Genomic DNA, 9,905 nt, shown 5'->3' on the forward strand with positions numbered 1-9,905 from the left:
TCGCTGCAACAACAGGTATGTGCCCGACGGCAGAGAGGAGGAGCACAACGCTTGGGTCTCCTCGACCGAGTCATCACCGGACATGCCGCACCAGTCCCCGCCCGTCGCGGTTCGTAGCGCGCCGCGTTCGCCCCCTGCCCTCGCCCCCCAGACACACCCCCTCGTAAGGCCCGCTTTCGGTGGGGCGAGTAGGGCGGCGCAGACTCGCCCGCGACGGTGCTGCAGATGCCGGCGGCGCCCACCGCTTCCGCCTCGCCGCTGCCTGCTGCCCTCCCCGCCGCCGCGTCGCAGCAAACGGCGCCAGGCTTCGCTGCCGGGGAGGCGGCGGCAGCGGCGGCCGGCAGCGGCAGCGGCAGCGGCGCGGAGGCGGGCGCGGGCGCGGCGGCGCTACCGCTGCACACCTCTGCCGGGCAGCAGGAGGGGCAGGAGGGGCAGGAGCAGGCCGGGCTGCCCCCACGGCGCAGTCCGGCGGCGGAGCGAGAGCGGCGCGGCAGCGGCGAGTCCGCCCCCCGCCGACCCGGCCGCGACGGCAGCCGCGGACGGTCCGAGTGGGACAGTTACCGCGACCGCGACCGGGGCCGGTACAGCGAAGGTCCGCCCGTCGCTCACTTAGCCGAGATTCGCCGGGATGTGCCACAGCCTCGGCGCACCTCGGCGCACTTCGGCGCACCTCGGCGCACCTCGGCGCACCTCAGCGCCACAGGGCATGACGACCGGCGGGGCCGAGACCGAGTGTGAACGGCGCCTCTTCACACCTCGGCGTCTGTGAACAGGACACCGAGCCCGAGACCGAGACCGGCGGCGCGGAGGGGGGGGCGAGTGGCGGCCGGACTGGCTTGCAAACAAGACATCGCCCGCGTCCCTCGAGTAGGCGGCGCTCTTCGTCGCGATCCCGAGAGAGCTACGAGCGGCGCAGGTGGGGCGGGCGCGAGTGGCGCGACCGCAGGCGCGCCTCCATTGGCGGCCATCCGGCGCCAGGCCCTGAGCCGGCGCCAGGCCGAGTCTAAGACGAGGTTGTTGTCCCCTTCGTAGTTGGCGGAGCCGCAGCCGCGGCGACCGCGGCGACCGCGACCGCGACAGGGGACGCGACTACCGGCACCGAGACTTCCGTTCACGGTCGAGGAGCAGGAGCCGATGATTTGCCCCCCCCCCCCCTCCCCCCCCCGCCCGCCTCTTCTGGTGCGTGCCCTGAGCCAAAAGTACGGGCGGGTGTGCCCGCGATGCGGCGCGTCTCGCGCAAATGCCGGGGCGCCGGCGGGTGCGGGCGAGCGGGAGCTCGGGCGGCGCGAGCCGAGGTTGTGCATGTCCTTGTCCACGGGGGGGGCGTCGCCGCGTCACGCCAGTGTTCGCCAGTGTCACTAACACTATCAGATATTTCGGTAGGAGAACACTTAAACTGTCAGGCAGAGTCGCCCGGGGTGCGGGGAGATACACAGAACACACCCACACACCAGACACGAGACCGCACGGGGGAGCAGAGGAAGTCCAGAGGAGTGCGAATACCAATACGTCCCGAGATCGGCCGCGTCAGAGCAAATGTGCACATTCGTACGGGCCTGCAGCGGCTGGTCCTGATGCGCACGCCGTGAAAAAAAATGGGTTTTTACTGCCGGCAGCCTCAGATGCACGCCGTGGGAAACAGAACTCCAGGGCATGCCCTGCGTGCGTGCGCGGGGCGGGGCGGGCGGGGCGTTTTATGTTCGTACGTCGGCCATCTGTACATCTATTTATTTACATAATGCTCGGCACGACGGTACGGAGCGCGGCCGCCGTGCGCCCGAGAAAGACCGCGCAATATGCTGTAATTTTTATCATGCGTGATAGCGAGCCATCCCGGAGAGACGCGGTGAAAGCGAGCCCGACACTGTCAGGCGAGACGCCTCCCATGTCGAAGTCGCTGTTCCTCTGCCTGGCCATCTGCAAGACCGTCTTCGGCCTCGCCGGCAACGACCTCGGCTCGGACGACGTGAAGCTCGACGTGGAATGGCTTGAGGCGTCGTCCGACTGCCACAATCTCCCCACGAACGCTACGCGCCAACAGTCGCACACGATCAACCCCCGCATCGGTGACATGAGCTGGGCGCTTTCCAAAACCTCCGATTATGACAAAGCGCCAAACGAAGCAAGGGTCGTGTGCCACCTTCAGTTCGCTCTTCAAAACGTGCTGAAGGCGAGGGGGAAGGCTCGCGCGGCGTCCATTCTCAAGGCTTACATCGAGAAGGGCGAGTTCCCTCAGCACGACATCGAACCAGCGCAAGGGACTGTCATGCTCGGGGCCGTCAAAGGCGTGTCCACAGCCGCAATCCGGAAGCCCCTGTTCATCGACGCCCACGGCACACCGTGCGCGGTCGCGTCCCTGATGCAGCAGACCGCACACGCCGGCCTGGCTAGCCGCGTGTCCCGCGCTTGGAGCACCCTCCTGGTGGACGAGTTCGACCTGAAATCCAAGCTTGGGCAAGAGGTCGCGGCCTGGGCACAGTCGGAGCTCGATCTCAGCACATGCGACCTCGCAGTGATTCAGCCGACGTACGAGCACATGAAGAGCGCGCGCTACATGCTGCAGGAGCGACGTAAAAGGGTCATGCGCCTCGAACTCGAGGCCGCCCAATTGGCGAAGCGGCTGGGCTCAATCAACAAAACGCTGTCAATCGCTCGCAAGCTGCTCGCCGCTACTGAAGTCCGAACCCTGCACAACAGGTGCCGACTCGCTCGGTCGGTGCTGTTCGATCCTGCCGGCCCGCCCGCCGGACAAAGCCGCCGCCACCGGCCCTCATGTCGCACTTTGGCAGCCTGGCATTCGCTGCGGCGACCGCGATTGCTGCGTGGCAGAGCCCGCGAGTGCACCGCGCGCCCAACCCGCACGCGGAGCTTGTCGTCGTTCTCGAGCAACCGCGACACCTCGGAGGCTTCCTCGGCAACTCTGGCTCGGTGGCTCCGCTGCCCGGCGGCCGCTTCTGCGTCAGCGACACCTCGAGCGGCCGCGTCCTTCTCATCGGCTCCGACGGGACGCGCCTCGCCTCGTCGCCCGCAATGTTCGAAGCTCCCGCTGCGCTCGCCCTCTCGCCTAGCTGCGATAGCGTGTACCTGGCCGACGCGACGGGCCACGCTCTCCACCGCCTCTCCCTCCCGGACCTGTCGCCCATCTGCAGCACCCGCCCGGTCGAGGGCGCGAGAGGCCTCTGCTACCCGGCCGGGCTCGCCGTCTCGCCTCGCGACGGGCGGGTGTTCGTGTCCGACAAGGGGAACCACCGCGTCGTGTGCTACGACGCCGCCCTGTCGGTCGAGCTCTTCTCGCACGGCCGCTGCGGTGGCGGCGAGGGCGAGCTCAACTCGCCGAGCGGGCTCGCCCTGCTCGGCGGCGGCGGCGCAGAGGAGGAGCGGCTGGTCGTCGCAGACACGGACAACCACCGGCTGGTCCTCCTCGGCTCGGAGGGCGGCTTCGTGCGCTCGATCGGAGGCCGGAGCGACGCCCCGCCTCCCGGCCTCTCCGAGCCCGAGTTCCTCGAGTGGCTGTCGAGCAGAGGCGCGGCGCAGAGCGGCGCCGTCCGCCTCACGGAGCCGTCTGGCGTCGCCGTCACCGCGGCGGGCAGGCTGCTCGTGAGCGAGCGGGCGAGCGGAGTGTGGCACCTGCTCGCGCCGGACGGCGGGCGGGTGCGGTCCGGCTTCCGGCCGCACCAGCGGCTGCTCGAGGAGGGTGTCGGCCGCGAGGCGTGCGAGGGAGGCGAGGGCGGGCAGGAGGAGGACGGCGCCGGGAGCTGGGCCTGTGGCTTGGCCGGAGGGTCGCGAGCCGGCGACGCGGGGCGCGTCTTTCTGGTGGAGGACTGCGGCGCGCGCGTGCGGATTGCGCGGACGGTGCGACTGGTTTAAGGCTCGACGATTTGTGTGGATTGCTATATGCTAATAAAAACAAAAATTCGCTTGAGCTTGCTCGGGGGCCTAGCTCTGCTCCGGGACGACGGACTTCTCCACGCGGAGAGCCGCGCGCCGGCGGCGCGTGTGGGTGCGCCGGGCACTGACACGCGACGCCGACGGCGAGACACGGCCACGATTACCCGTCTGCCGTCACTCCCTCTCGCACAAGGGCCGCAAGCGAACACCATTAAGTGGGTCCTTTTGCTTTTACACGAGGAGAGCTCGATAAACTGGAGGGGCCAAAATACGCTGCGCGAGGAGAGCGGACTGCGGAGCTACGCCTGCAACGGAGACAGGGGCACGTGATTGCAGAGGCAAAACTGGAATGCACCCGGCGGCGAGCGGGGCAATGCCGGCGAGTTGCGAAAGCCGCTTGATTGGGTTGCGCCTTTGATATTCATGGCTGTGAAGTACTCCTCTGGGCAGACACGAACTTGTGCGCGGTCGGCGAGAAAGCTCACTTGGCAGTGTTGGCACAAACGCTGGTAGGCAGACGGGCCATACGTCTTGGGCTTGTAAACCCCCTCGTTTGGGCAGCCCGAGCCAACACGATGGGCCAGACAGACTCGTGTCTCGCCCTCGGGCGCAGCCGCGTTGCTATCGCTCCACATGGGGTCACGGACGGTCGCAACTTGCTTGCTCGTCGATGCTTGCTCGTCGACGATCCGCCTCCAGCGACACTGCCGCGCTGCAGGATGCGGCTCTTAGACGGGCGTGCGACCCTCCTACTCCTAGCAGGCGCACAATCAGTGAACGGTCAGACTCTGCACCTCCCGAGCTGAGGACTGCGGCCCGGAGCTCGAATGCTGGTGCAGCTTCTGCTTCGGCGATCCGTGCGTGGAGAGCGCACCCTCACCGCCACCCGGCTGTTCACCCATTGACCAATGCATCCTGAGCTAATTGCGCTCAAGGTCGCTGTGACTGGGCTGGCGTAGTCGACGGGCATCCGCCACCCCCTCGCTCGCCACCGCCCCCAATGACCTGCGTAGACGACGAGGAAGGTGCGCGTGGCTTGAGGATGGCGTGTGCGATGACGGCGGGCCAACGGACTGCTCCGACTGCGGGCCACGGCCGCCGCCGCCGCCGCCAGCGCCGCCAGCGCCGCCGCCAGCGCCACCGCTGAGCCCTGGAGAGGTGCAGCTCGGTTGCGACTTTGGGCATCCTGCAGTCTCGAATGACTGGTCCTGGTGGTGCAACTGGGAGTCTTCCGCGCAGTATTCCCCAGATTCGTTCAACTGTGAGTGGCCGAATGTCTGCGACGATCAAATAGCCAGCGGCCGGTGGTTACGTCAGACAGGCAACACGCCGTGCTCGCCGTATTGGCAGCACAAGCAGTGCCAACTGACGGGGCCACATGGGGACCACACAAGCGTCAACGGTTTCTTCATCTACCCGCAGAGCGACATCCAACCACCAGACAAGGCACTCGCTCAGGAGTGCCGCGTTCTCGCTCACTGGCCAGGCCTCTCTCTCCTTCTTCTATCACATGTTTGGCGCCGAGATGGGGTCTCTCTCGCTCATGGCGTACGACGGCAGCGAGTGGTCGCCGCTGTGGAGCAGGAGCGGCGACCAGGGAGTCGAGTGGCGCAACGCGGTTGTCCTTATCCCCGACACGACAACTAGGCTTCGCTTCGACGGACTGGTCTCTGGCGAGTATTCGGACATGGCGCTGGACGACATATCGTTTGCGCCCCTGGCTAGCCCGTGGCCCCCTCCTTCGAATCCGCCTCTACCACCGATGCCCCCAATGCTGCCCGCTCCACCATCGCCCCCACCCCCGCCTTCGCCTGCGCCCTCGCCGCCGTACACCTGCGTTGACGCAGAGAGCACCGGAATCATGTTCAGCAACGGGAACGAAGCCAGCTGCAGCGACAACGGCTATTGTGGTTCCGTCCTCACTCAGGGTTCTGTCGCTGGTGGGCCCACCGTCGCCATCATGGACGTGTGCACGCTCACTTGCGGCGGCTGTCCGCCGTCGCCACCACCACTGCCGTCTCCACCGCCACCGCCACCGCCACCACCACCACCGCCACTACCGCCACCACCGTCGCCGCCACCGCCGCCACCGCCACCGCCGCCGCCGCTGCCGCCGCCGCCTCCGCCACCACCGCAACCACCGCCACCACCGCCGCTGCCGCCGCCGCCGCCACCGCTGCCGCCACCACCATCAGCACCACCAAAACCGTCGCCCTCTTATGTCATTCCGATCGTAGCTACAGCCAATGGCGTTGCTCTCACGTCTCTCGGGTGTGCCGCCATCTGGTGCATCTGGGGTCGCAAACGCGGCAAGCGCAGCCCTGACTCGTCGGCTGTGGCAGCCGCGTTGCAAGGTCTACATACCCGTCTTGCGCGACTGGGGGTACTTCTGACGACGGATTTCGTAAGGTGGTTGCACTTGCTCCGTTGGGGCTCTCCGAGGTGTCTGGATACGGCAGCGATGCTTTGACCGCGTGGCAGCGAGGCGTTGTGGCGATTGCTGCACGCCTGAATTCGAGAAGCAAGATCATCGGAAGCGGTTTCATCGTCGACAAGGAGCAGATGCTCTTCGCGACCTGTGCTCACGTCGTCAATAAAGCCGGCGGAGGCGAAGTTATGATTGGATTTGGCAGCCCTGCGGACTTGAGCTTGCTGGTGCGTGCAGAGGTGGTGGAAGGATGTCTTGATTCGTCGGGGGGCCGAGCGACTACGCGGTCCTCAGGATTAAGTCGGACACCGTAGAGACGGTTGAGGCTTGGACACAAGCTCGTGCCCTCCCGGTGGGCGATTCGGCCGAGGTCAAGGTTGGGTCAGACGTGGTGCTGCTTGGATATGGCAGGTCCATGCTTGAAAAGAAGAGCAAGGATCAGACAAGCACCAAAGGAACGATCATCAGAGGCCAAGTGGCAACGGAGGCTTCCTTACCACTGACGCTCTCATGCTGGCGGGCCACAGCGGAGGACCAGCTCTGAACAATCGAGGGGAGGTTGTAGGGTGGAGCATTGCTTCGGTGAACGACGAAGTACAAGAGGGTGTGAAGTACGCTTCCGGCATCAACAAGCTAGGTCCGATAAATGAGATGTTGTCTGCATTAGCGAAAGCTATGGGGCGCTCTGAGACCGACGTGCGTGCAGCGCAGACTGGCACTGTCCCGGCTGGCCAGTACAAGCTGCGCAAAGATAGCACGAGGACCCAGCAAGAACAGACGGAGATCATTGGGCGGGCACTTCTTTCCACTTTCGCATTCGGCTGCCCTCCAGAGAGGATCCCAGTCCGTTGGACGGTCAACGCGGGCATCAAAAGGTGCTCTGCACAGCTAATATAAACGCCTCAGATACCTGTGTTTCCATTGCATTTGAGACTTCGTGAGAGAGCGAAATGAGTGATTAGATGTCAAATATCACGAAAAATGTCACGGAAAGGCGCGCCAGCCAGGGTCACTCCATCCGTGGCTAGTCTGTTGGCTCGTCTGTGAGCTGGCGCTGCCAAAGTCTGCAAATGAGAGGAGGTCGATGTCGGGCGCACTGACCTGTGGCGCCGCGTGGGTGGCCGCCGCACCGCCAAAATCCGCAAACGAGAGGAGGTCCATCTCTCCGGTCGGAGGAGTCGCAGGGGCAGCCTGTCTGGCGGGGCGGGCCTCACAATACTCTGTGGCAGCCTTTTCGGCCTGCGGTGCCGCGGCCGCCGCGCAGTACCGCCGGCGCTCATACTTGTCACGGATCCACGCAGCGACCTCGCGGTCGGGAGAGGCCGCCGTTGGCCGCGGCAGGTCTGGCGGGACCCTGGCCTCGTACAGCGCTGCCGCTTTGACGTTACCCACCGCGCGCAGCAGCTCCACCTCCTCCGGCTTCCACGCGTCGAGGCCGAGACACTTGCCGCGCGTCACGTGAGCGCCGAGCGCGCGGTGCAGGCCGTAGCAGCGATTGCACAGAAAGACGCCGAGCGTGACGGAGACAAAGCGGATGCGCCGGCGCTCATCGCAGTCCGCACACACGCTGTTTGCCGGCAGCTTGGCAAGCCGTTCCACCTCGGCGCTCAGCCGCGCTTGCAGCTTGGTGTCGCGCTTGTAGGCGTATGGGTCGGCCATCGGGCTGGAGGAAGCCGGCAGCGTCCCAGTCCCGATGGGCGCCGGGAGAAGTTTTTACATCTTGAGTTCCCTTGTTCTTTTCTTGGCGGCTCCGGTGCCGGTGATAGTACTAGCACCAATCCGCACTAGTCCGCGTTCTTTTCTGTGAATTGTGTGTTCGACTCGACTGCCACAAGTGACCATCCGTTTGTGTTAGGTCTGTTGTTGGCAAATCAGGACACAGAGCTCAAACACACAAATACACACAGCGTTTGAGAGAGAGACTCTCTTTTCCCAGCGTTTGTGATCTATGTACTATTAACATGAACGAGAAGGAAGAAAAATCTGCTCTGAACGAAGGCGCTCACAGACAAAATGAAGTGTTGATCCCCGCACCCCGGGAGAGACGCACGGCCGGCAGAGGCCGAGAGGGCAGAGCGGCACGCTACGCAAACTCCCTCTTGCTCCTCGTCGATGCTCGGTAGAGCCGCTTCAGCAGCTGCACCACCGAGCGGCAGTCCTGGTGCGTCCCCTCCTCGGCGAGTGCGACGGCGCGGCGCTGGAGGTGCTCCACCCGCTCGAGGGGGGGCGGGTGCGTGTCGGTCCACGAGGCGCGCGTGTGGCCGCTCGCCTCGCCAACCTTGGCCATCATCGAGCTCGCGGCGCGGATGTCGAAGCAGCCCGCGTGCAGGATGCCGATGCCGCAGTCGTCCGCCTGCGCCTCGGAGACGCGCGAGTACTCCTTGACGTAGGCGGCCTGTGGGGTCAGGGTGAGGGTGAGGGTGAGGGTTGGGGTCGGGGTTGGGGTTAGTACTCCTTGGCCGTAGGCGGCCTCGAGCCACTGCCCGAAGGTGGCGGTGAGGACGAACTCGAGCACGCCCGTCGGGTCGATGAGCGAGAGCACCACCAGCTGCGCGGTCGCGGCGATGGCGGTGTGCCTAGAGTGCACAGGCTCGCGGCTGAGGCTGCGAGGGTGGGGTCGGTGCATGGCAGCTCTCTTGCGTCTCGCGGGGAGGGTAGAGAGCTACGAACACGGGTGGAGCGGCGTTGCGCGGCGTGTCTCCTCACGGGGTGCTGGCTGCGGAGTGTCTCTTCCGCATCTGAGGGTGGCGTGCTCGAGCTGCCGCTCGCCGTGCGCAAAGACGACGTGCGAGAGCTCGTGCGCTATCAAGAAGGCGAGCTCGTCCTCGGTCGGCGTGAGTGCGTGCAGCAGCCCCTCGTGCACAAAGACGTGCCGCGGGCAGTACGGCGACACAAACGCGTTGATCCCCTCCGAGTTGGTCACCAGCCACGTCCACTCGCCCGCGATCCGCTCGGCGCCCGCGCGCAGGTCGCGCAGGTGGTCGCGCAGGTCTCCGAGGTACTCGCCGCGCGCCTTGGCCGCCTCGAGCTCCGCCTCGAGCCGCGCCGTCTCGTGCGCGACCCACGCGCGCGTCGCCGCCAGCACCCGCTCGCCGACCGCCTTGACGTGCACCTGCAGCGGCGAGTCGGCGCCGTGCGCCTCTGGCTTGGCGCCGCGGCTCGAGACGTGCTGCGACTCGAGGATCGCCTTGACGAGCGTCTTGACCATCCCGTCCGGGTCCTGCAGCGCCTCGGTGTGCCCGGCCGCCTTGCCGGTCTGGTACAGCGTGAAGCCAAGCACCGCCACGCGGAACACGCGAACAGGACGTCGGAGGTACCACGGCGCCTCGGGGACGATGCTGCGCGCCGCCGACGCGGCGCCGCTCGTGCTGCTCAGCAAACGGCGGCAGGCGCGGAGGCGGACGCCGCGAAGCAAAGCGCGAAGCGGCAGCGTGTGCGCGCAGGCCATGGCCCGGTCGGCGGGAATTTTTTTCCCAGAACAGGCAGCTAGTGCGGGACTCGGTAGTTGTGACCCCCCCTGAGTGGACAGGAGAGAGAGAGCTTTTGTGGTGTTGGTGTACGCAACAACGGGACAGGGTAGTCGTTCTCT

General features: G+C 66.1%; 4 protein-coding genes across 4 annotated transcripts in view; 2 read left to right on the forward strand and 2 right to left on the reverse strand.

The window, feature by feature from the left end:
• Positions 1-1,150, forward strand: part of EMIHUDRAFT_449854 (hypothetical protein) — a gene marked incomplete at its 5' end in the record, with an annotated part of 1,779 nt that extends 629 nt beyond the window's left edge. The window contains 6 exons of the mRNA XM_005781664.1: positions 34-109; positions 193-216; positions 418-592; positions 774-801; positions 872-946; positions 1,033-1,150. Coding sequence (XP_005781721.1) covers positions 34-109; positions 193-216; positions 418-592; positions 774-801; positions 872-946; positions 1,033-1,138 — 484 coding nt within the window. The 3' untranslated portion in view covers positions 1,139-1,150. The remainder of the gene's footprint in view (positions 1-33; positions 110-192; positions 217-417; positions 593-773; positions 802-871; positions 947-1,032) is intronic.
• Positions 1,151-2,659: 1,509 nt separating this feature from the next.
• On the forward strand, positions 2,660-3,918 carry EMIHUDRAFT_353253 (hypothetical protein). The gene has a single exon (XM_005781665.1). It carries the CDS (start codon positions 2,773-2,775, stop codon positions 3,865-3,867), a length of 1,095 nt encoding a protein of 364 aa, XP_005781722.1. The 5' UTR covers positions 2,660-2,772; the 3' UTR covers positions 3,868-3,918.
• A 3,382-nt stretch (positions 3,919-7,300) lies between these two features.
• EMIHUDRAFT_64017 (hypothetical protein) lies at positions 7,301-7,975 on the reverse strand (the record flags this gene model as incomplete). The annotated part of the gene is made up of 1 exon (XM_005781666.1): positions 7,301-7,975. One exon carries the CDS (start codon positions 7,973-7,975, stop codon positions 7,301-7,303), a length of 675 nt encoding a protein of 224 aa, XP_005781723.1.
• Positions 7,976-8,399: 424 nt separating this feature from the next.
• Positions 8,400-9,764, reverse strand: EMIHUDRAFT_463010 (peptidase family M48; the record flags this gene model as incomplete). Its single annotated transcript, XM_005781667.1, has 3 exons — positions 8,400-8,711; positions 8,769-8,892; positions 8,989-9,764. The coding sequence occupies 3 exons, from the start codon at positions 9,762-9,764 to the stop codon at positions 8,400-8,402; spliced, it is 1,212 nt and encodes a 403-aa protein (XP_005781724.1).
• Between the last annotated feature and the right edge of the window lie 141 nt (positions 9,765-9,905).

This window comes from Emiliania huxleyi (assembly GCF_000372725.1).
Source record: "Emiliania huxleyi CCMP1516 chromosome Unknown EMIHUscaffold_20, whole genome shotgun sequence".
NCBI classification, from domain to species: domain Eukaryota; phylum Haptophyta; order Isochrysidales; family Noelaerhabdaceae; genus Emiliania; species Emiliania huxleyi.